Source organism: Sminthopsis crassicaudata, chromosome 5 (assembly GCF_048593235.1).
Source record: "Sminthopsis crassicaudata isolate SCR6 chromosome 5, ASM4859323v1, whole genome shotgun sequence".
Classification (NCBI taxonomy): Eukaryota; Metazoa; Chordata; class Mammalia; order Dasyuromorphia; family Dasyuridae; genus Sminthopsis; species Sminthopsis crassicaudata.
In genome coordinates, this window is record NC_133621.1 from 111,822,789 (window position 1) to 111,847,636 (window position 24,848).

Here is a 24,848-nt window from a genome sequence, read left to right on the forward strand (position 1 = left end):
CTGTGCATTTTAAAGTGTTTCAATGGCTCTTTTTGGCTCTGTTGCTAAATCCTTTACCCCACTACTCTTTACAATGACAAAATGAATCCACAGTCCCAAAATATTTTCTCTGCACCTTGCATCCATCACCTGTCAAGAGGTGGATAAAAAAAGCATCCTCACTTGGTCCTCTGGAGACATGCATTTATTAAGACTTTTAAGCTTTTCAGAATTGTTTTTCTTTACAGTACTGTGTTGGTATCAATCTTCCTGTTTTTTTCTCACTTTGTTGTCATTTCAAACTAGCTAACCATGATTTTCTTAAATCTTCATTATTTTTTTTTTTTTACAGTGCAACAATTTTTCATTACATTCATGTGTAACAATTTGTTCAGCCATTTCCTAGATGCTGGTTCTTTGCTTCCCCCTTTTAGCCCTTTAATTTCTTTTCCTCCCTTTAGTTTAAAATGAAATAACGTGTGTATAATGCTTCAGAAAACTTATAGGGCTACCTTAATAAGTGGTGTCTGTAATCTGGAATGGAACTACTTGTGCAAAATGATGGAGAAGATGGAAGATGAATATTCTGTAGGGATACAGTTTAATTGGAATAGAAAGTACAAGAAGGTACATAAAATGAAATACAGACAGGATAGGTAATCATTGTGGGAGAGTGTGTGTATGTGTGTGTACACACACTCTCAAACTTGCCTATTTGAGAAGTTCTCCAAGAAGCGTTAGGGAACCATTGAAGAGTTAAGTTATAGATGTGGAATACTAATTTGATTACTAGATTGGAGACTAGGAAGGCATGAAAGAATCTGTGAGACCCTGCTGAGGGGTTGAGTGTTTTATCTTTCTAGTAAAATATAAACTTGAGGGCAAGTTTTGTGTTTGTATTCCCAGGACCAAAGAGAGTGCCTTGCATATGGTAGCCACTTACCTGAATGCTAGTTGATTTGGTAATATTTTTGGAACCCATTATCCCATCTCCGAGGTCCCAACTGATAGAGGACATGTGAGTGAAAATTATAAATTATGAGTAAAATTGAGAGATTTTGAGTTAGAATTCTCATCAGCAGATTGACCATATGGGATGAGGAAAAAAAAAAAGTGATTTCAGGGTTGTGAATCTGGAGGGATGGGGTTACCTACAAGGACAATATGGAACTTTGTAAAAAGAGGAGTATGAGTTTGGAGACATTTAATAAGTTTGATTTGGCACAAGGACTACTTATATAAAGCATCCCATATTGGACAAGGAATTATAAAGATCCTACTCGGGTAGTTGAGAGAAACTTAAAAAGATAAGTCATATTCATAGCATAGGGAAACTTCCAGATGAACTTTGACATTTAAATGCTATAGGGTCCAGAGGAACAAGTAAATGTGTTCTATTATCAATGCTCAGACTCAGTTTTGCTTTGAAGGTCTGGACGCTTAAAGATTGAAGGGAGAGACTTGAAGCTAAGTGGAGAATAATTTACATTGATCTTTCTCATCTAGCTCTGGCTTTTTAAATCCTTTTTGCCCAGCACACTCCCCAGGCAATCTCCTGTCTTGTCAGAATGCACTCAAGGAAATCATAAAGCATATTCTAAAACCAAATATAAAATGCTCTTTGGATTACCTACTCTTAGACTGTCTGCCTAGTCTCTAAATTTGCTTATAGTCTTAAATTGATTATAATACCAGGGAAAGAGTTGAATTCTAGCTAGCTGCTTATTAGCTTGTATGACCTTGGGCAAATAATTTAAATTTATGACTTGTTTTCCTTATTTGTAAAATGGAAAAGTCAAATTAGAAAATCTTTGATTCCTTCTTACTCTAAATCTAGCATATATAAATTTGTTCTCTACTTCCAAGCTAAATTTGTGAAAGGTATGGAGTTGAAGGATATTGAAATGGTGGGGTGGAGAAAGAAAACTAATTAAATAAAGGCAATAATTCATAAGTAAACAAGTGTTACATAAGGAAAATTAAGAAAGAAGAGGACAGTCAGACAATTCATGATTTAGGAAGAAAATTTCTTCTAGATGAGGAACTTGTCCTGAACCTTGAAGAAATTTCAAGGATTCTGAGGGAGAGTTGCATTTCAAGCATGTGCTAAGTCAGGAGGTAAAGTGCTGAGTGAGAGGTGAGAACTTCCTTGATTTCTGGAGCCAGTTTTAATCTAAAATTGGAGCTGGATTGAGGTACTTTCAAGCCTAAATTTATATTTGCTTTTTTAAACAAGTGGAGACCTGAATATTTTTGAACAGGAGAATGGTCACAATATATTTATGTCTGGAGGATGGGTTGGAGAAATATATAATTAATAGCTATTATAATACCTTGCATGTAGTAGGTACTCCATAAATATTTGTCAAATTCACAAAGAAATTTAATAAAGAGGCCATCAAAGTAGTCCAGGTTAAAAAATGATGAGGGTTTGAACTAAGGTAGAAACCTATATTAATAGTTAAGAGATGTGGTAGAAGTAGTTTGATTTGACTGAATTTCTGGGATGAGAGAAGGAAGAATGAAGTTTGACTTAAAAAGTTATGGACCTGGGTTGACTGGAAGCATTTCCTCAAAAGGAGGGGTAAGAGGAAGGGGAGGGGTCAAAGATGGGAAAGAGAAAAATAATTTTTTTTGAATAATTTGAATTGTCCACCCTACCCTCAAATTAAGGATTCCTGTGTTGGTGAGGTTATTTTTGTTTATTTGTTTTCAAATTCATCCCTTCATGGATTCTCAACTTAAATTTTTATAAAGTTGTCTGGGGCATTGAGCTTTAGTGACAAAAAGTATGTTATAGAGCAGACAGAGTACTTAACTTTTTTGGTTTCTAGTTCTCTCTGGTTCTTAGTACCAAATTTAGGAATTCCAGGTTAAAAATCTCATCTAAGTGATACCAAACCAGGTTTTTTGATCACTGCTTTTCAGGAGCTATTAGAATTGTATATGAAAATTTGGAACTCATTTCAACCCAAATGAGAAACATGTGTGGAAGAAAGGGCTTTCATTTTTTAATCGTTGCTGTGATTCTGTTGTCTCTTTGGATAGGCTTATTTTCACTTTGCATTAGTTCATGTAAGTCTTTTCAGGTTTCTCTGGGTTCATCACACTTGTCAAAGATGTCCTCTGTTGTATATCTTGTTAGATTTATGTTTACAGAACTGAGCTAGAGAAGATGTTCTTAGAACACTTTTGATGGGGGTATGGAGCAGCGTTATTGAGAAACTTAAGACAAAAGCAGCTCTAAAAGAGGAAGAGGAGAGAGAGAGAAATATATATTGCTTGGGTGGAATCTTTGCATGGAATCTTGGGTAACATGGTTGAGTGACATTTTAGGGACAGTTCCAAATTGCTTTTGAGAATTGCTGGACCAACACACAGTTCTATTAGCATTGTATTAATGTGCCTGTTTCCTTCTAGAACATCCAACAATTGCTATTTTCCCTTTTTGTCATCTTTGTCAGTCTGATATTTATAATAATAAAGCACTGCTTTAATTTATGGTTCACTAATTAGTGGGGAGGGGGGTTGATTTTTTTCCATTCAGTACCTTTGCAATATTAAATCTAAGATGGCATCAAACAGAACAGGTTTATTTCACACACACACACACACACACACACACAATACAAGGACTTAAACCATTTGATAGTGATTGAGTTTTCTTAGAGTTGTGTATATAATTATTGCAATTGTTATTTGAGTTCTCTTGTCATTGTGGGAAAAGAAAATTGAGTTTGTCAAGAAATCAAGTAAATGGATACCTGGTGAGTACCAGTACTGTAGTTATAGTGACAACTTGTCATGGAGTCCTCCCACAAGTAAGGAGAGATTTCATCTGTGTCCTTCCTCAGCACATTTTTGGGTACAGGTATGTTCCTCCATGATTCTTGCCTTGTAGCTTATTAGTTCAGGGACTTCCTAGTTCTTGTGTCTAGGATTTGGGCTTGGATGAGCTTCCCTCCTTGTCATCCCTTGCTCCCCCCCAGCTAGTTTATCCCCAGTGTTCATAGTGAGTTTAGCCTTGAAGGCCCCAGACCTGGACCTTCACTACTTAAATCTTTTCTTTATGAACAGCAAGGTTACATTTTGGGACTTTATCACCATGATGTTCCCCAATGTCCTAGATATTCTCAAACCCCCAGAACTTCCTTACTGCTCTTCAATAGGATTCAGTTCTTATTAATTCAGTGCCCCTCTTCTACCTCCTCCCTTGATCTACCCACAACTGACTCCATTGGTCTTTAGGTTCTACTGAATGGAATCGAGCAAGTTTTTCAGCTTGAAAAGTCAGTGGGGTCCAGAATGGGTCGTATTTCATTAATCAGTCATTAACTCTAGCTCTCTGAGCAGTTGGGGGGAACAGCATATAGAAATTAGACTTCTCTTCCGTTCCAAAGTCTTAGTGGCTGTGTGAGTAAGTAAGCCTCTTCTCTGTTCATCAGCTGTAAAATAAGCTAAAGAAGGAAATATCTAGTATCTTTGCCAAGAAAGTCTCCCAATAGAGTCAATAACCCCATTTTCAATATATCCTCTTCTACTGAACCCTCCCTTGTAAGAAAAACAGCAAAGAATAAATTGGCACAGGGACCCCTTCCTACACCTTACCCCAGTAGTTCCAGTCTCCACATGAGAGGAAGGATCCCAGATGGTTTATTACATTTCATGGGAGCTGGCTGCCTTTGAGTGTTTGCATTTACATTATTGCATCATTGTGGGATTTGTCTATTTGTTATGCGCCACTTCATGCTTGTTTCTCTGAATTCCTCATTCTTTGTTTCTCTTGGTGCCTTGATATTTGTCAAGCACTTAACACAGAGACTGGCATGTTGTAGGTGCTTAATAAACGCTCACCATCTCCCTGCTTCCTTTACATAATTTGCATTTAAACTCATTCTCTCTCAGAGATTTGTTTCTGGGATTTTCTTTCCCTCTTTATCACCAATAGTACTAGAAAGATTATCTTTGTAATGAGACTTTTCTATCATTGAATTCCCTTCAGGTTTAAGCCAAGAAAGTGGTAGTGATAATAATTATTAAATATACCTAAAGTAAAATAAAACATTAGTGGGAAATATTTAACAAAATAAATATCATAAAATAGCTGTTTTCTAAATCAGTAGCTACAGGCAGGGATCCTTATTTATAATATAATAGTCCCCACTTCAGTTTGAATAGGACACCCCTGTTCCAGGCAGACTGCAGGTCTAATATTGATAGGAACAGGAAATATATCAATAAATCACAGGAACAGTCCCACTTCCTAGTTGGAAAATATGGATCTGATATGGGTTACACGTGTGCAGTCATGTTCAACTGAAGAAACGGAACAAAAGGGAAAGACCACAAAAAAGTTAATCATCCCAGTGTTGCTTTTTGCACAGCATTCTCTTGGTCCTGCTCATTTCACTCCGTATCAGCTCATGTAAGTCTCTCCAGGCTTTTCTGAAATCTTAGTGAAGAATAAGTGATTTGAACTTCTTCTTTGGGGCTTTGATGCCTTTTTCAGAAACTTCACTGGCAGCTGCTACCCTTCCCAAAGGCACAGAAGAGCAGGGGCCACAGGTTGTCATCCCCCTCTTCTCCCAATCAGAAATATTTCCTTGAATAAAGCCCATAAAGTTCCAGCTTTCTCCAGTCATTTGTTAAGATTTCATTCCCTGTTAAACAACTGCAGTAGCTTTTTAGAAGTAGAGTGGATTGAGTGATGTAAGTCATTAATTAGCGCTTGCTTGTGAATTATTGGATTAGAGCCTCCTAACACAGCTCTCAGAAAAGACAGGGTAGCAGGGCCCTCTCTGAGGGGGGAGGCAGGGTAAGGAGGAGCTGAGCTTGAGAGAAACACCTTCATCAGGTGTCCTAGTGGGCTCTGAAGGGGAGGCCCAAGCACGGAAGCAGCCCCTCGCCCCAGCCTTTTCGCCTGCATTTGGAGATGTGGTCCTTGGCTCTGGATGCCGTGGCACACAAGTGAGGGATTTAAGTGAGGGAGACCGGGCAAGACCACCTGTCTGTCTCTCTGTGGGTGCGGTGGTCAGATACAGATCAGAACGACTGGAGAGAGTCCTGGACGCGGTGGGACACTGTGGCCTTTGTAAGCTGAGCCTAGATGCGGGGATGCTTCAGCCCGGACTCCCAGGCGTCTGCGCCCTCCTCCACCCACCTTTAAATAGCTTTCAATAGAAATGAGATTCAGGCGGATCCCCCTTCCCCCTTGAGCCTCTCCCTATTCAAAGAATGGGCCCCGGGGTTGCTGCCAGGGCAAGGCCCTCTCTGAGGGGGAGGCAGGGTAAGGAGGAGCTGAGTTTGTTCTCTCCATGGCCCTTCTTTCCAGGCTTCTCCAAGGGCCCTTTTTGGACCCATTCTCCCTCCCAGTGGGACTCTGACCCTCCCTTCACCAAGGCCCCGGTGACCAGTCTTCTCCAGCCGCTCCCTCCCTCCTCTCTGCCCAGTCCCAATGTGTGCTGGGGTGGGAGGAGAACATCCTGGGACTGTAGCTTCTCTAGACCCAAGCCTTGGGCAGGACTCATGGAGGGGAGGGGAGCAGTGTGGAGGTCTTCTGGGGATGGCCCACTCCCACTTCCAGCCTTTCCCAGGGTATTTGTGTGCCTGTTGTGTCTGGGAGGGCTACAGGTACAAGAGAGAGATAAGATGAAGAATGGGCTGTGGGGGAAAGCTGATAAAGCCCCAGAAGAAAGGGAACAGGCCTCAGGAAGTAGCTGGGGAAGGATGGCGGCCCAACAAATGAGTGCCCAGGGAGAGAGGGACGGCTCTGGGAGTCTGGGCATCCCCTAGGGATTTTTTGGAGATGGAAGGGCCCACAGCTGGGATTGCACCCTCACCTGGCCTGGAGGAGCTTTTCAAACCTGGGTATCCCTCTCCCTGAGGCAGGGACACAGTCAGATTAAGTCCCTGCCCTGATGGGGGCTTGGCCCGCCAGCTGAGCCAAGAGATAAGCAGGAACAATTCTCCATTTGAAGAATGCCAGGAATTAATCTCCCCTGAGGGGAAGAAGCCGGGGCTCCTCTGGGAACAGGCTGAGGTCTCAGCATTGAAAAGCTGCCTCAGTCTTAATGGTGACTGCATGGGAGGGCATGATGTGGAGCTGTTCATTGATGAGCAGTCACAGACAACACTTTATACAGAGAAACTAGCAGGGGAGACAGAGATCCTAGACAAAGGCTGGCCGGCTGGGCAGGACATTATTATTTCATACTGCTTTTCTCTGATCTTATAATGCTCCATAAACACTCTCCCCCAAACACCCCACACTTTGATGCAAATTCTCAGGAGATTTTGAATTCAAATCCCCATCCCGTAGGTCTAATTCCCTAGAAGTAAAAATCCAAATACAAACCAATTTTTACTTAAAGCCTGGCTCGGGATTTTTCCAGAAAAACTTCCTACACTGACCTTACACTTTTATCCTTGGATAAAATAAAAAAAAGAAGAAAATGTGTTCTTGGAGCCTCCGTGACTTGGGAAAAATTATAAAACATCTCCAAAGGGATTAGTGAATCTCTGTAGTGATCATCTAGATAGAAGGACTTCATCAAGATCAGGCCAAGTGGACTGGATTGTTTTATCTGGGGACTGCTACATTTGTCAATGAAGGGTAATGGTCCCCCACCAAGACTTAATATTTTACCCTGAAGAATCAATCTCTAATTTGTAGAAGAGCTCATCATGGGTCAGCCTTAGAAATTTAGGATTCTTCCTTCCATTATATATCCCTCTGCTTATCCTGATCTGCTTATCCTGATATTAGCTAACAATTAATATTTTGATAGCACCTTAAGATTTGCAAAGCAATTTACACATAATATCTTATTTGATCTTTACAACAACCCTGTGAGGTAGGAGTAGGTGCTATGATTCACTTCATTTTCTAGATTATTAATGGACAAGGAAATGGCCTCAAAACCAGGAAGGTATACATGGAGAACAATCACCGAGCACAGAGTATGGAGTTTGCCAGTTCTGCGCCTGTCCCCAGTGCAACAGTGTGACTGGACACTTACTTAACTATATATACAGTCAACAAGGATCCTTTGGCCTTTTTTGGTCTAGTCAACTACACACAATAGTGGCTGACACATACTAAGGTCTTTATAAGGGCCTGACAGACCACAAAAGGTGGAAAGAACAATGATGTCTAATGGGGTTGGAAAGACAGGTTGGGATCAAGAAATGAAAGGCAGAAAAAACGATCTTGCCTTTCAAAGTGTTTCATAAAAATAATACTAACAACAACATCATTTACATGGCCCCTACTATGTGCATCTAGTCAGCCCGCTATCAGGCACTGTGCTTAGCACCTTTTAAGTATCTCATTTGAACCTTGTGAACAATCCTGGGAGGTAGGTGCTATTATTATTCCTATTTTACCAGTAAGGAAACTGAGTCAAATTGGAGTTAAGTGATCTGCCCAGTGTCACACAAGTAGCAAATTTCTGAAGCTATATTTTTTTTTCTCTGCTCCTCGGCCCAGAGCTCATCCAGCCTGACCCCCAAATATCTGAATCAATCCTCTTCATTTAAGATGCTCTGTGGTTTAAGAATAATGGTCCAAGTGGCAGGTAGAGAGAAGATGATTAAGTTCCCCCTGGGGCAGGGAGAGGGCCTCTTGTCTGCTTTTTATAGGCTTGCATCAAGGAGCCAGTATGTGCATTGCTGGATCTTTGGTATTTTAGAAGATGAATTTCCCTGCCCCTGCAGAGAACTTAGTGGTCTCGCTAGGAAAATTCTACACGTGCTTTAGGAATAGCAGAAGCTTATCCTGCAAGATCAGATTCAGCTCTAACTCTGCTAAAACTAGTCCAGAAGGCTTTCCTAGGAGGTAATGAGTACTAACAAGTTTTGAAATAAGAGAAAAATACTAGAGACCAAGGGGATAGGGATCGGATGTCTTCTAGAATCAGACAGATTAGCTTTGTAGAAAGGGAAATATGAATCATGGTTAACAAGAATGTGAGGCTAAATAATTTGGGGTCCATATATGACCGACTCTAGGGAAGGCTGTTAGAGTTAGAGAAAGTCCTCTTATCTCTTCAGGGGGGTGATGAGGATCAGAAATCCCCACCATCCCTTTCCTATTTTTGTGTTGCTGCTGAAGAGAATGATAGCTTTGGTTTGGAAGAGCAGCCGTTTCCTCCATCGTAGAGACAGCCATTCTGATAGTGGTAAGAATTGGATTAATGTAACAGTAATAAGAACTGGCCATATGTGTATATATACATGTACACAGACATATATGTATACATACATACATGCATACACATACAGAAAGCTTTAATTATCATTCCAACACACTTACATATGTTTATGCATTTGATTCTTGCAACAACCCTTTGAAGTAAGTGCTACTATTCCCATTTTACAGATAAATGACCTGGGCTGAAATGGGATTCAAACTGGTCTTCAACGCAACCAACTGCCTCTAAATGAGCTCTCATTTAGACTTCCTAGCAACCTTGTGAAATTGCCCTCATCGTTCAGATTGGGAAACTGAGACTGATAGAGATTCAAGTGGTTCACTAAGGCTCACAAGCCAGTGCCTGGCAATTTGAATTTGGGTTAATATTCAAACTGCTCTAGGATCAAAGGATTGTACTAGGGCAGAGCTGGAAAAGGACCTAGGACTGATCCATCCCCAGCCCCTCTTTTCATGGAAGAGGAGAAACAGATCCAGAAGGATAAAGGGATCTGCTAGAAATTAAAGAGCCAATTAATGGCAGAACCAGGATTAGAAAATTCAGATTGCCTGCCCAAATTCTAGTCAGTGAGGGGGGATTTCGTTTCCTATTTTACTAAATTTCTTGATTTCTATAAGTTTATCTTTAGACCAGAGAGGTGGAGATGCTGGCTCAGAACTAGCAACAACGTCCACCCCCCATCCTCCACCTCCCACTTCCCCCCAAAACAGTCACTCCCACCACCAGGCCCCCACATCCTGGGGCATTTTACATATTTCCTTTTCCAGCTATTAATAGTCCCAGAGTTACTCCTGGTATAGGAGGAAAGCATCCAGATCTGAAGTGGGAGGAAGCTGGTGCTCCCTTAAGGGTGGAGGGCTGAGAGGGACCCAACAAAGAGAGCTGATTGGGCCGATTTTTTCTCCCCAGCTCTATCCCTGCCCTCTTGACAGGTGGAGCTCCCAAAGGAGATGGGAAGGTTTTCCATTTTGGCCATATCCAAAAATGATTCACTCACCTTGTTAAGACAAATGAGTGGAAATATGGAAATATGTCTAAAATGATTATACATGTTTGACCTATATCAGATTGCTTGCTCACTAGTGCGGCCGGTGGGGAGAAGAGGGAAAGGATAAAGGGAGAAAAACTTTAAAACTCAAAATCTTTTCTTAAGCTTTTCTAATTGAATTTATTTTTAAAAAAAAGCTTTTTAGTTTTAAAATACATGGAAAGATAGTTTTCAATATTTGCCCTTACAAAACCTCATATTCCAAATTTTTCTCCCTCCTGCCCCCCCCCAAGACAGCAAGTAATTGAATATAGCTTAAATAAGTGCGATTTTCCTAAACATTTCCACATTTATCGTGCCGCACAAGAAAAATTAGATGAAAAAGGAGGAGAAAAAGCAAGAAAACAACAATAAAAAAGTTGAAAATTCTATGTTGGGCTCCACATTCAGTTCCCATAGTCTTCACTCTGGATGCAGATGGTTCTTTCCATCCCAAATCTATTGGAATTGGCCTGAATTGGAACTCAAAATCTTATAAAAACGAATGCCAAAAACTAGGGAGAAAAAAAGTGAGTGGAAAAATTTTTATTAAACACTTACTGTGGATCAAACCCTGTGCTAATTAAGCATTAGGGACACAAAAGACAATCTTTATTCCTTATTCTAATTGATTATAATGGGGGTCCAGGCTTAGAGTCAGGAAACCTCAGGTTCAAATATAGCTTCAGAAATTTGCTACTTGTGTGACACTGGGCAGATCACTTAACTCCAATTTGACTCAGTTTCCTTACTGGTAAAATAGGAATAATAATAGCACCTACCTCCCAGGATTGTTCACAAGGTTCAAATGAGATACTTAAAAGGTGCTAAGCACAGTGCCTGATAGCGGGCTGACTAGATGCACATAGTAGGGGCCATGTAAATGATGTTGTTGTTAGTATTATTTTTATGAAACACTTTGAAAGGCAAGATCGTTTTTTCTGCCTTTCATTTCTTGATCCCAACCTGTCTTTCCAACCCCATTAGACATCATTGTTCTTTCCACCTTTTGTGGTCTGTCAGGCCCTTATAAAGACCTTAGTATGTGTCAGCCACTATTGTGTGTAGTTGACTAGACCAAAAAAGGCCAAAGGATCCTTGTTGACTGTATATATAGTTAAGTAAGTGTCCAGTCACACTGTTGCACTGGGGACAGGCGCAGAACTGGCAAACTCCATACTCTGTGCTCGGTGATTGTTCTCCATGTATACCTTCCTGGTTTTGAGGCCATTTCCTTGTCCATTAATAATCTAGAAAATGAAGTGAATCATAGCACCTACTCCTACCTCACAGGGTTGTTGTAAAGATCAAATAAGATATTATGTGTAAATTGCTTTGCAAATCTTAAGGTGCTATCAAAATATTAATTGTTAGCTAATATCAGGATAAGCAGAGGGATATATAATGGAAGGAAGAATCCTAAATTTCTAAAGCTGACCCATGATGAGCTCTTCTACAAATTAGAGATTGATTCTTCAGGGTAAAATATTAAGTCTTGGTGGGGGACCATTACCCTTCATTGACATCTTAAATGAAGAGGATTGATTCAGATATTTGGGGGTCAGGCTGGATGAGCTCTGGGCCGAAGAGCAGAGAAAAAAAAAAAAACCCAAGTACTGTTCAGTGTTATCTAGAGCCATATTCCTTTCCCTCCTTCAGATGCATAAGTTAAGAATCAGGTATGAGTTGTGTAAGGTTCTTTCTGGCCTTTGTACATTTGTGTATGAGTGAGAGAGAGAGAGAGAAGGGTGGAAAATCACAGAAACATGGAGGATAAATTTATCAGCATCTTAAAAAATGTATTGATTTCTCTGTCTCTCTCTGTCTCTGTCTCTCTCCCTCTCCCGTCTTTCTCACCTCTTTATCACAATTTCCCCCTAGTATCCTTCCTCTTATCATAGAACCATACCCTAAAATAAATAATATTTGGAAGAATAAAAACAGCATGGCAGATCGGTGCTTTGAAAAGTCACATCATAAACATAAACAGAACAAGAATGACAATACCAGGTGATCTAGCTTGTCGCTCACTTGTCTTTTTTTGTTGGAATTATCAACAGGAAACGATGAGTCAACCTCCAGGATGGTGACAGTTGCCACCACCATCTCTGCTGGAAGCCACCAGACCACCGGCAAATCTCAAACCGCCGATTCCCCACAGCCAACGGGCCCTTCAGAAACCAAGAAGCCGACCACTGCTGCCATAAGACCCACCACTCTCCAGCCTACGAATCCAGCCCTTCCCATCACCCAGACCACTCCCAAATCCAGCCAGGAAGGGGGGGACCTAACCACACTGAGGGGAGAGCCAACCACTAAGGCGCCTTCCAGTGTGAGTGCTTCAAGTACTCCCTTAGAGACTATTAAGGAGACCACTGTGGCACCCACTGCAGTCTCTGGGCCTCTGGGAACCCAGGGACCCGCTTTGACCTCACAGGCGACAGAGCCCTTGCTTTCACCATCAGGTAGGCAATTGTTACTTTTTGTATGGGCTGGAGGGTGGGAGTTCCAATAAAAACCTAGCAGTAAGAAAATGTGAGAACCTTCATTCTACTCCCATCCTTCTGAGGTGAGAACCTCATTCTACTCTCACCTTAGTAGGGTGGAGAATTGAAATAAAACAATTCTTCGAGGTAGCCTGTGTTCCTTCTCTCTCTCTCTCTCTCTCTCTCTCTCTCTCTCTCTCTCTCTCTCTCTCTCTCTCTCTCTCTCTCTGTCTCTGTCTCTGTCTCTCTGTTTGTGTGTGTGTCTCTCTGTCTGTCTGTCTCTCTCTCTGTCTCTGTCTCTGTCTCTGTCTCTCTCTCTCTCTCTCTCTCTCTCTCTCTCTCTCTCTCTCTCTCTGTCTCTGTCTCTGTCTCTGTCTCTCTCTGTCTCTCTGTCTCCCTCCCTCTCTGTCTCTGTCTCTGTTTCTCTCATATATCACAGGGATTGGTTCCAGGGCTCCTACCATGCACGGTAACCTGTAATGCTATACCCCTTGTCCCAAATAAAAAAAAAATTAACTTGGTTTCAAATAAAAAAGTTAACTAGTTCATGTCCTAGATATTTTGTGGGAGATTGTCCATGTCCTCTGAAAATCATAGCTTTTTTCTCCCCTTCTTCTGGGGTCCAACAGGATTAAATGATGGCCCCAACCATCATTCTTAAAAAGTCCCTATTAACATGAGAATGCCTTTAATAATTATCTGTAAGGCACGATCTAGTTCATAGCAAGGATATTTAATTAAAATTTTTTTGTAAATCCAAGAACTGAAGAATATTTCCCTCCTAAGCCTGAAATTTACTCTCCCACATTGCCAATAATTAGTATTCAATGAGAATTTATTACCTAAGCCTCTACTTGACTAAAAGCTATAGCTGCTCTAATATTTCTGATTCTAAGACTTGTGTGAGATAGACTAGAGATTTTAATTTGGTCTCATCCTTTGGGGCTTATGAGTTGTAATCTTCAACACTGTAGCCCCTAGGTCTTGAAGCTCATGTTTCCTGTCTTGAGTCAGGAAGACCTACCTGAGTTTGAAAGGAAGACCTGAAGTTGATCTTTGTCCCTTACTAATTGTACAACCCTACCCAGGCAAGTCTGTCTGCCCCAGTTCCCTTATCTGGCATATGAGGATTCTATCAGCAGTTATGAAGATGAAATGAGATTCTGAAGCACTTAGCACAGGACCTGGCACATATGCTACCAGCAAGAGGAGAGATGGGCTAGGATTTGTTCCTTTAGGCTGTGGAAATAAGAGAAGCGGGTGGTCTTCCTCATTCCAGGATCCTCAACACATCTGTTTCTTTCCTCTGCAGCTACAACAAAGCTCCAGGAGGATACCACTTTGTCAGATGCTTCCATCCCACAGACCACAAGTCTCGTTGCATCCACCCACAAATCTGAGAGTCCACCTTCTCTGACCAGTCAAACCACTCCAGTGCCTGGAGCCTTTCCTTCTCCTGTCTCGACGGAGACCAGCTTAACTTCCAGAACTCAGCCACCTGGAGATACCTCAGAGACTCCAGTGTCTAAGAGCACAGTTTCAGTTTCCTCTGAGCATCCCCCAGCTTCAGTTTCCTCCGAGGGTCCCCCAGGTTCATTTACTTCTGAGGGCCCCTCAGCTTCAGTTACCCCTGAGATGATCCCCAGGGATACAACGTTAGTTGTTTCTGAGAATTCTACCTCCTTTTCCACTAGCCCCTATTCTTCCCACAGTGAGCCCCCTGCCATGACATCTGAAGCTGAAATTTTTTCACCCATACCCAACAAGGTAATTACCACAGGTGACTTAAGGAATGTGAACATTTGGGTGGAAAGAAGAGACTTATATTGAATTTAGGTGAAAAAGACTATATTTCTCTTTATCTTCCTCCTTGTAAAAATGAGCCATCTTCACTCCAAATAAAAACAAATCATGTGGAGCCCCTTCTAACTTTGTTGAACCTTTTTTGACCCTAATCCCACACAGGAACCAGCTCCTGGGGGCCACAGCATTGAGTTGAGGCCATTTTTAGCATAGCCTTTTTTTCTTCTTCCTATGACCATGGGCGCCTCCAAGACTCCAAAATCATTTGGTGATCAAAACTAGAAGGTCAGAGTGACTGCTTACTCTCTACTGCCCTTACCCCCTTAGCGACAATAAGGGTTGTCTGAATTTCAGACTCTTCATGCAGTGACTTGACAAGACTGACTGGGCTTTCTCCCTCCAGGGATCAAGGGTTATAGCTGGGAACTGGGAGCAGCGATGAGTGGAGGTAAAATTGCCAGGTTTGGTGCTAAATTCATGACTGCTTGCTTTCAGATAACCTGTCAGCCTGATAGCTACACAACAGAGAATCTGCTTATTCTGAAGATCACCAACTTCAGTGTCTGTGTGAGTATTGCTTACCCACCTGGCCCGGCCAACGTTAGTGCTGGGAGTCAGGGGTCCTTTCCTTTACTCCTTTCCCCTCAACGTGGTCCTTTTAATAGGGAAGGAGAATCCAAATGCAGCTGGGAAGAGCTGGTCGCTTGAAAGCAACTTAGAAAGATGTTGGGTCAGTTTCCCCTTCAATCTTCAGGGAGGGGGGTCTAAGATTTTGTTTTATTCCTTTGGTCTGGACCTGCTATTTTATTAGGGAAAGGAACTAGTGAGAGCAAAATTTACCAGTGTAGCTTAGCACCTGTTCTATAACTTGAAAAATTATCTGGCCACCAAGATATTTAATAACTTGTCAGGATTATACAGCCAGATTTGAAGCAGATTTTCTGGAGGAAGTGGACATCACTTGTGTTTATCATCACAAGCCTTGCCCTCATCACGCTGTAATTTGCGTCCTGCTATACTATATCTACCTGTGTATATCACAGCCTCCCCTCGTGCACTCCTTCGCTTTCTTTGAGGGGAGCAGAGTGGAGTCATTTTTCATCTTTGTAACCTCAGTCCCTTCCAGCATCATCGTCTAAGTGGCTCAATGCTCCCCTCTGCTGGCAGCCTTTCGTTTTTTTGTAGCTGCCTACTCCAGATAAGTCTGGAAAGCCTTTAGGCATCCAGCTCCACATATGTTCAACAATCATTTATTATAAACCTGCAATATGGAAAGGTCTAAGACAAAAGGCACCTAAGACTGTTGTCTTAAATTATTGATAACCGGCCCTTAGGGAGTAGAGTCAGTTACAAATTACAGAGCAATACAGCTCTACAAAAGAGAAATTACAGCTCTACAGAAAAATTTGGAATTTAAAGGTCCCAACTGTGATCCCAAGGGGATGCTTTATAGGTCCAATAGAAAGTTTAGTTTTCTGTTTAAGCTATGCCAGATTGCTTGCTGCCTTGGGGAGGGAGAAAATAAAGGAGGAAGGGAAAACATTTGGAACACAAAATCTTATGAATGTTGGAAACTAAGTATATTTGGAAAAATAAAATACTATTGAGGAGAAGAAAGAGAAAGTTTAGCTTTAGGGCCACACTAAGGTCCATTTTCCTTCTCATGAACTCCCTTGGCATCTTAGGGAACAAGAGACACTCTTTTCTTCCCAAATATAATTCAGATCCTTCCTGTCATCTGGGGATTAGGAAAGACTAGGCCAGAGGGGCCAAGGAAGCAATTCCCATGTGTTTTGTGTCTACTTATCCCTTTTCCTTTACCTCATCCTTTGTTTTATAGATTTTTAGAAAAGAAATAAGACCCTCCCTATTCTTCCATCTATAGAGTTGACTTAACTATTCCAAATTGATTCTTTCCTGAGATTACATTTCAGGATGTGTTGGGGGAAGGCGATTAGTGGAAGAGTTTTCTCTGCCCTTCCTGTGTTCCTAAAGAATAAAGTTCTTGGGGCAGCTAGGTGGTGCAGTGGATAGAGCACCAACCTTTAAGTCTTTAAGTCAGGAGGATCTGAGTTCAAATCCGGCCTTAAACATTTAACACTTTCTAGCTGTGTGACCCTGGGCAAGTCACTTAAACCCAACTGCCTCAGCAAAAAAAAAAAAAAAAAAAAAAAAAAAGTTCCTTCTGATGCTCTTTCTCCCAACTACTCTGATAGCAGAAAGGGTAACAATCCTTAGCATTTGTGGCAATCCTTTTATTTTATTTTATTTTATTTTGGTATTATGCCCTCCATCTCTTGATCTTTACCGTTATATGTAGTCGTTTGGGTAAGTAGCATTAACCACATTTTCTAGATAAAACAACAAACGGGTCACTTAGCTGAGATTAAGTATAGAAGTATCTCAGATGTGGGTCATCAGGTCTGACTCCCTATCCCCAGTTTTATATGTGGAAACGGAAATCTAGATAATATTTTTTCATAAGGAAATAAGCGGCAGAGCTGGGATTTGAACTCAGGCCTCCTGACCTACAATGTTGGTATGTTAGGTTCCACTCTGAACCTCTGAAGCCTCCAAATGCTGGTCGTGTAGCTTCTGAGGCAATCCAGGCTTCTCCTTTGGGATGGGGGAGAAGCCAGAAGGTTTGTCATCAGCCACCCTTCAAGAGAAGGAAGAGGTCGTCGTAACTTTGATGCTGAAAATAGAAAGAACCATCACAAGGCAGTAATAAATCCCTAAGAACAAGCATGGGCTCCTCATGCCTTTGCAGAGGTGGGATGGGTGTCCACACAGTGAATTCATTGCATCCCTTGTCAGACTGTTGAAATAATGCTTTTTCCTCTTTGCTTATATGGGATGGCCCTCTTGGAGGGGCAGATGGAGCGAATGTTTAGGAAAGTTTAAGTGATATATTTTTTTTGATTGCTCATTTTCTCATATTTACTAAAGTGAAATTTAAAAAATCTATTGTTCAGTGGATCTACAATCTTCGTTTAAGTGATATTTTAAAAATTATGGCTAAAAGGAGGGAACTGGAGCAAAGGCAGCTTTTAATTGCTAATTGCACTGGGGGGAGCTGGGTGGAAGGGAAGATAATTCAGACCTGTTTGCTCCAGGATCAGGAGCTAATCTTAGGAGAGTTCCTTTTGTTTTCCGGTCCAGGATGGCGTTAAGGATTCTCGAAACCATCCCCTCTACACAGCCCTGTGCCGAGCAGGAAAGCCCAGCTTCAACAAGGACAGAGATCTGTGTCATGTGCAGCTGATCTCCCAGCCAGAGAAGCAGGAGGTAGCAGTCCTCAACGTCTCTGTGCAAAGTGAGTGTGTGTGTGCACGTGCTTGAAAAGAGCAGACGGGGCCGGCCCTTCATTTCCCCCTTGACTGAGCCACATAGATACCCCATCTGGTATCTATGGAGCCCCAGGCAATGAATGCCCCGCTCCTGCTCCCCAGCCCCCCCAAGCCTGGTGTTCTCATGTTCAACGTCCCCTTCTCTCCACAGCGCACCTGCACCCCAAGGAGCTATATGAAGTGTTGAAGAAGAGATGGGATGATTTGAAAGCGGTAAGCAACCCATTGAAAACATTACAGCTCCTCAGGACGGGGCAGGGCTTCTTTAGGAGCGCCCTCCCCTTGTTCTCTTCCCCTGTTCCCAGAGTCTTGGAGAAGGGGCAGCCCTCACGATTGCCTCTTTAAGGGGTTCAGGACGTATCTAGAGCAACAAGGAGGAAAGGCCTCAGCTGCTTCCTCTTGACCAGCTTCAAGATGGTGTGGAAGAGATAAAGGGAAAAAGAAGAGAATCAAGGAACAATTTTTTTCAAACAAGAATTTATTAAGTATTTGCTATATGCCAGGCAGTGGGGATACAGGGACAGATACAAAGAATAAAATAAAAAGGCAAGAAGCTTAAAAGGTAGCAAACAACTTGATGACTCTTGACATTACTGGTGTCCTTTGCAATCGCTTGTGCATTTACAAATGCAGAAATACATTCTGAGAAACCGCACTTGACTGCCCAAGGGGTCAGTGACAAAAAGATTCTCTGCCTACTCAGTTTCCCCAAGTACAAATAAGAACATGCAAAGTTGTTGAAATCCAAGGTGGTTTTGAAAGAAAGGAAGGAAGGTACTATTTGAGGAGATCCAAAAGGGGTTCATGCAGGGAATAGTGCCTGAGTCCAGTTTGGAGGATAAGAGCTGCGAGGTAAAGGTCAGGATGGATGTTGTTCCGTGCATGGGCTGACAGATGGTCGAGCCCCATGAGGAAGGCCAGTTTGACTGGATCAAGGAGCGCTGGAAGCGGACAGAGGTCCATTGAGGCTGGGATGAGGGACTTTTCTGCATAATCCCAGAAGCACTAGGGAGCCACAGCTGTTTTTGGACAGTCTCATGGCTTAAATGCTTGGGGCAGGCGTGGTGGGGGTCCCAGAACCTGACTAATGAATTCCTTCCTGGGCAGCTGGGAGTTAGCAACATGACATACGGGAAGGAGAGTCTGGACAAGGATGTGGAGGACCGATTCAGCATGCCTCTTATCATTACCATCGTCTGCATGGCCGCCTTCCTGCTCTTCGTGGCCGCCTTGTACGGCTGCTTCCACCAGCGGTTCACTCAGCGCAAGGACCAGGTGAGAGCCCCCTGCTCATTTCACCCCGGGCCTCCCTCCTGGAAATGGGACACTGACCTGAGACGGAGTGAGCACTGGCATTTCTGCTCTCCTCTAGTCCCTGCCCCTTCCCACCTTCAAAAGGCCTCCGGCCTCTCTCTTCTCTCAAATGGTCTAAGGATGCTTGTGTTTTCAAGTTAAATAAAATATATGTATATAAAAATATAAATATAAAAGGTAAGGGCAGCATCTCTAAAGGCTTCCATTAAAACGCTGAAAGAAGGACTTAAAGGCTGGTCCTGATTCATTTCCTCCCCTTTCCAGGAAAACAAAACCAAACAACTTGCCTAGCTCTCTATCGAGGTCCTCGCCTAGCGTTGCCTCTAGAGGGAGCCGGCTGCTTAATGTTGTAGCCAGAGACTTGGCCACTGGCACGGGAGAGGGGGCTGCAGTAGCCGGGTTCGTGAGACACTCCAGCCCCCTCCCTGGCTTTCCCTTAGTCATCTTCCCATCCCTTTCCCAGCAACGCCTGACCGAGGAGCTGCAGACTGTGGAGAACGGTTACCATGACAACCCCACTTTGGAAGTGATGGAGACTTCTTCAGAAATGCAGGAGAAAAAAGTGGCCAATCTCAATGGTGAGCTGGGGGACAGCTGGATAGTCCCACTAGACAACCTGACCAAGGACGACCTGGACCAGGAGGAGGAGGACACGCACCTGTAAAGCCGCAGGCCCGCCAGCTCGGACCACCGCCCCGGGACTCTTGAGACTTAATCACCCAAAGTGCCACTTGAGCAGGGGGAGGAAAATCCACTCTCCTTCCCACCTTGAGAGAGACATGAACAGGGAAAGAGACCAGGAGGGAGCAGAGGCTGCCGTGTTTTGGCTGCCTCCCTCTCCGTCCCTCCTCATTTCAGGGGGGCTTTCACTTTTTCATTTTCTAGCCAATGAAACGATTCAATTTAATATGCTAAGGGGAGAGGGGGTGGAGATGGGGATGGGGATGGGGAATGGCCATTGCTCTTTGGAACTGCCCTAGATTTTGTGGTCAGGACAAGCCAGAAAAATGTAATGGAAAGCAAAGACGGTGGCAGTTTATATCCATGTGAAGGTATGGGCAGAAGAAACCCGTTTTCTAGTCTTTTCTCCCCTTCTCAGGAGCAAAGCTATTTGTCATCCCTCCTTAGCCTCGCGGGGGGCCCTCGCCCCTGGACTCGTAAGCCAAGTTCTGATGGCCTTGTCACTTGTTTGGAAGTGGAGAGTTTTCCCATCAGACAGACCCAAGTGTGAGTTGTTCCTGTGCAAGGAAATCCCTCCACAGGTGAGAGGCAGGATTGACACTGGCTGGCAGGAGCCCGGGCACCCAGCACCCATCTCTCCCTTACTACCCTGTGGGTCCGGGATGAGACCTGCCTGCCTTACACCCAGCTGACATCTCTCAACTCTGCTGAGGCCGTTGCAGACATCACGCTAATGTGCATATCGTACCTGTCGGGGAGAATGGATCCCCGAAGCCACATGGCCCCTCCCTCCAACCACTGAAACAGAAGCTGCTTTTTGGGACAAAGCTCCCCACTCCTGAGGATCATCTGTTGGCACAGTGTCTTCAAAGAGACAATCAATGCAGCGGGAAAGGGTAGGAGCCATCCAACCCTACATGTGAAACTCAGGGACTAAACCAAGTTGCTGGGAATTATTTACGAAGGAGGGGAGAGCAAGTAGCAGACCCTTACCTCTTCCCCCCAAACCACCCCAAGATCAAGCCGTGCAAAGGTTTTCTATGTCTCATCAGTATGGGTCTTCTGTCACCATTGGTATGGGTATCACAAGCCGTCCTTCTGACCATTCTTGTCCGTATTCTTCTCTAGAGTTTTCCTACAAAAATCTACTTAGTGGGTTAGCAGCTTTCCCTCCCCCTTCCTTTTTGTTTTTTTTCTTTTAAATCCCCTCTGGTAGATATCGGGACACTACTTGTTACATAGCTCACGCTCCTCCTGGGTCACTTTCGAGCCCATTTATGCTTGCCATGCAGCAAGTAAGTAGTGAGTCACACTAAAAGATTTATTTTCAGTCCCCATACAGCACATGCCCAGTTAGGGATGGGAGTAGTCAAATCTAGGGAGGACGTCTACTCAGAAATCTCTAAGTGCAGACCGCAGCATAGACCGAAAAAGATTAAGAAATGTAGTCATTAAAAGTTACCAGAAATGGCAGCTTTTATTCATATCCTATTCTTAAAGTACAGTGGACAGGAATGTATCTATTGCCAGCCTCTGAGAACTCTGGTGCAAGTCAGTGGGGATTTGGAACCTTTCCAGTTGGGGCACATCATCTCAAAACTGACTCCAGGTTTCTGTTACTGATTTATAGCTTCATTTTATGGACTTTCAGGAAGAAAGGAGACATTTGAAAGATCAGCTGCACCTGAGCATCCCAGTCATGGCCTTAAGTTGATCAAAGTCAAAAAAAAAAAAAAAAAAAAAAGTTGGCCATGTTTTCTGAGAGCTAATTATTATTAATGTTATTACTTTTAAGTTGCTAAGTCAGGCTGCCCTCCAGGTTCCAGAAACATGGTGGATGCCAGTTCTTACAGTTTAGCACCACTGAGTCCTGGGAAGCAGTCATTGATATTCAGTATTTCTATTTTAAACCTCTTCTCAGCCCTGTTTTGATGATCTGCTCTAGTTTTCCTGTGGCATCCCTGAGGGTTTCAGAACTGATCCTTCGCCTTCCCTGACCCAGGGCTGCACATTTCCTAAAGCTGCCTTTCTGCACTGGTAGCAGGGAGAAGAGGCTTCTTGGGGAACTAGGGTGGAGCACGCTTTTTTGCATTTTCTTGAAGGGGAGTTTCAGAGGAGTTTTGCATGGAGTTTGCACCTGTGCCCCAGGCCTCCAAATGCTGGAGGTTGTGGAGAAGTAGCTGTTTGAGTGCCTTTCATGGCGTTAATTCTAGGGGATACAAACTGGTGGTCTTTTAAGTGCCTCTTTGTCCAAGAGGCAGCAGGCCCTTTATACAGTTCTGACTTGAGTCTATTTGAACACGAGTTACCCAGAGAAGAATGTGTCAGTATCTTCTGGTAGAGGATATCGGAATTCTGGTTGAATTCACTTTTTTTGGGATGAGATTTTTTTTTTTTTAACACCAGACTTGTGATTGCTGTGGAGAATTCCTGGTCAAGATTTTGGACAGATAAGCAGTTGCTTTGCAATTTAGAGGTTCGGTGATTTGGGACAGAGCACGCACCCAACAGTCGATGTTCAACTGTGGGGTTTTGAACAGAGAACCTTCCCTATTCTGAGTCAGGCTGTTTATTAGCCACTGCCAAAGTTGCCTCTCTCGGGCTACATTTAAAGGCTCCGAAGCACAAAGCCCTCCTCAGCCCCACAATGGCCTCCTACCTCTGACCAGGGCGGGACAACCCCAGGCAAAAAGGATCTTTTCAACCCACATCTGGCTTTCAAACTTGAGGTTCTAATGGGCCCTTTGAGCAAACCCGGATCTAGAGGGATATTAAGCTAGCCAGCACCCATTTACATACAACCACATGCCTCTTCTTTCACTGCTTGCTTTGGGCTAGCTAGGAGAACAAAGAAAGGAAATGTATTAAGTTGGTACAAAATGAAGAGGTCTGTTCCCTTGTGCTCAGTATTAAGCCTTGCTCTTTTTCAAGTGGCCTTGCCTTATTAATAGGTGAAAGAAGGCTTACTGCTGGCTCTGGCCAAGGCTCGGCTTTCTTAGGAAGAAAGACCAAACCAGAGGAACTCTTGTTGGGTCACAGGAAGCTTTTTTAGGCCTTCAGGATGAAGCAGCTGAAAAGAGCAACTTGAGCACTGACTGGGAAAAGCATGTATAGCTCTGATATGAAGAAGTTTTGGGAGGCTAGAAGACCTTCTCAATCATGGGTATCCTGAAATTCCCCAGATCGCGGCAGAATCTGGAAGTTTTTTTGTTGTTTTTTTTTTAAATCTGGGTAGTACTATATAGGCCTAGGGTACAAAATCTAATTCACTCTGCACCTTCCCCCCAAAGAAAAGCCAGTTGGGAGGTCAAGATTTCAGTTATTGGTTTGAGGACACAGTTCAATTAAGCATAGGTACCCCAAAAGGCCATGTAAAACAATCTTGAACTTCGTTTTTTTAAAAATAAAAATTGTCTTTATCTTTTGTTTTTACATTGCCTCAGTTTTCCTCTGGATCTTCCCCCTCCCTTCCTCTTCCCATAATCTGTCTCCTAACAAAGCATTCTTTTTTCTTTTTAAGAAAAAAGAAACTTGGCAGATGACAGGTTTCCGGAGGCTGCCTGATAATTGAGCTAGATGTCATGAACAAGCCACCAGCTGCCATCCAGCCTCAGCAAGTAAACTGGGGAAGAGTATTGACAGATCACTAAATAGAAACACAGAACTTTCCTTTCCATTTAAAGGAAGCTAAGTCATTATATGTAAGTCAATAATATACAGATCTGATCTCCAGAAAGGTTTTTTGGTTTCTTCCCCACTATCAGTGAAGCTCTGAGAAGTGTTACTTAAATGCCCAAATTCTTGACCTTCCTAACTTGAGCTGCAGACAGAATTTTTTGCAGGGAGGGGGAGAAGAGGTGAAGTCCACTGTGTACACATATATTTTTGGGGATAGAGATATACTACATGCACACACGACTATCATTCTGCCAAAATTAAAAGGAAAATTAAACAATGCATTGGGCCAGACCTAGAATTCCCTCTGGGAGACCCGCAGAACAGGGCTTCTTCTCTATCCTCCAGGTTTTTGGTTTTTTTTATCAGTAGCATGTCCAGAGGGACTATCAATGATGGAGGAAAGCCAATGTACTGCCTGGTGAGAATGAATCACGGAGGTGGTTATTTGTCATGGAGGGTTCACAGAACTAGAATTTGTGACTAGATCATACTACTTCCAGCTTTGTTGCCCAGAAGGAAAGAAAGGTTCCTCCCATTCTCTAGGAGCTCCAGAAACTTTCAGGTCACTGCAAAGACATGTATCTTTATGAAATAACAAAAGTAAGAAGCTTCAGACTCGCTTTAGTGACCCAGCAAGTGGGATAGCAGGGTTTCTGGAATATTGGCAAGGCAGGTATCTCCTGCCTCCCTGGCTTGAGACTGGTTTAGTTTCTCCTGGCAAAGCTCCAGCCCAATTGGGAGGTTCCTCCTGATACTTAGGTATATGCTTCAGACTTGCTGTGGTTTAATCATTCACCCACAGAGAGCTTGTCCTTGTGGCTCACCAATCTTTCTAATTAGGTATAAATACAGATCCATCTGAAATCAGTTTAAAAAAATTTCCCCCTGAAGTCAATTGTTAATGGTGTCTCTAGATCTAAGAAACCTTCTGAGATTTGCATGAGGGCAGAATAGTGATTGATATATCTGAGCAATGGAGGAGCCCAGAAGGCCGAGCAAAGATTCAAGAGGGCACAAGAAAAGATAAAACACATCAGTTGCTGCCTTCTTGCTCCCTCTTGAATCAAACAGCCCCTGGATCCCAGGTCTGAGATTAAAGGAACACTGCTCTTGGTTAGAAGGGTCAAGGCAGATGGAATTTCAAAAAAAAAAAAAAAAAAAAAAAAAGCAAAGTTTTTCAGATGACATATCTTGGGTGGTTGAATTCTTTAAAATCTTTCTCATAATTTTTGCACATGGAAGAAGAGTCCCCGTTCAAGTCCAGCATTTTGGTTAGCTAGGTTAGAAATGGGTGGGGCATGAGGAGGGCACTTGAATC

The 24,848-nt window shown here is 42.9% G+C and overlaps 1 protein-coding gene across 1 annotated transcript in view; it reads left to right on the forward strand.

Annotated features, from left to right (window-relative positions):
* Positions 1-21,510, forward strand: part of PODXL (podocalyxin like) — a 48,201-nt gene extending 26,691 nt beyond the window's left edge. Inside the window, exons 3-9 of the mRNA XM_074269562.1 lie at positions 12,279-12,683; positions 14,017-14,471; positions 15,003-15,074; positions 17,670-17,823; positions 18,009-18,070; positions 18,965-19,132; positions 19,635-21,510. Coding sequence (XP_074125663.1) covers positions 12,279-12,683; positions 14,017-14,471; positions 15,003-15,074; positions 17,670-17,823; positions 18,009-18,070; positions 18,965-19,132; positions 19,635-19,835 — 1,517 coding nt within the window. The 3' untranslated portion in view covers positions 19,836-21,510. The remainder of the gene's footprint in view (positions 1-12,278; positions 12,684-14,016; positions 14,472-15,002; positions 15,075-17,669; positions 17,824-18,008; positions 18,071-18,964; positions 19,133-19,634) is intronic.
* The last annotated feature ends 3,338 nt before the right edge of the window (positions 21,511-24,848 follow it).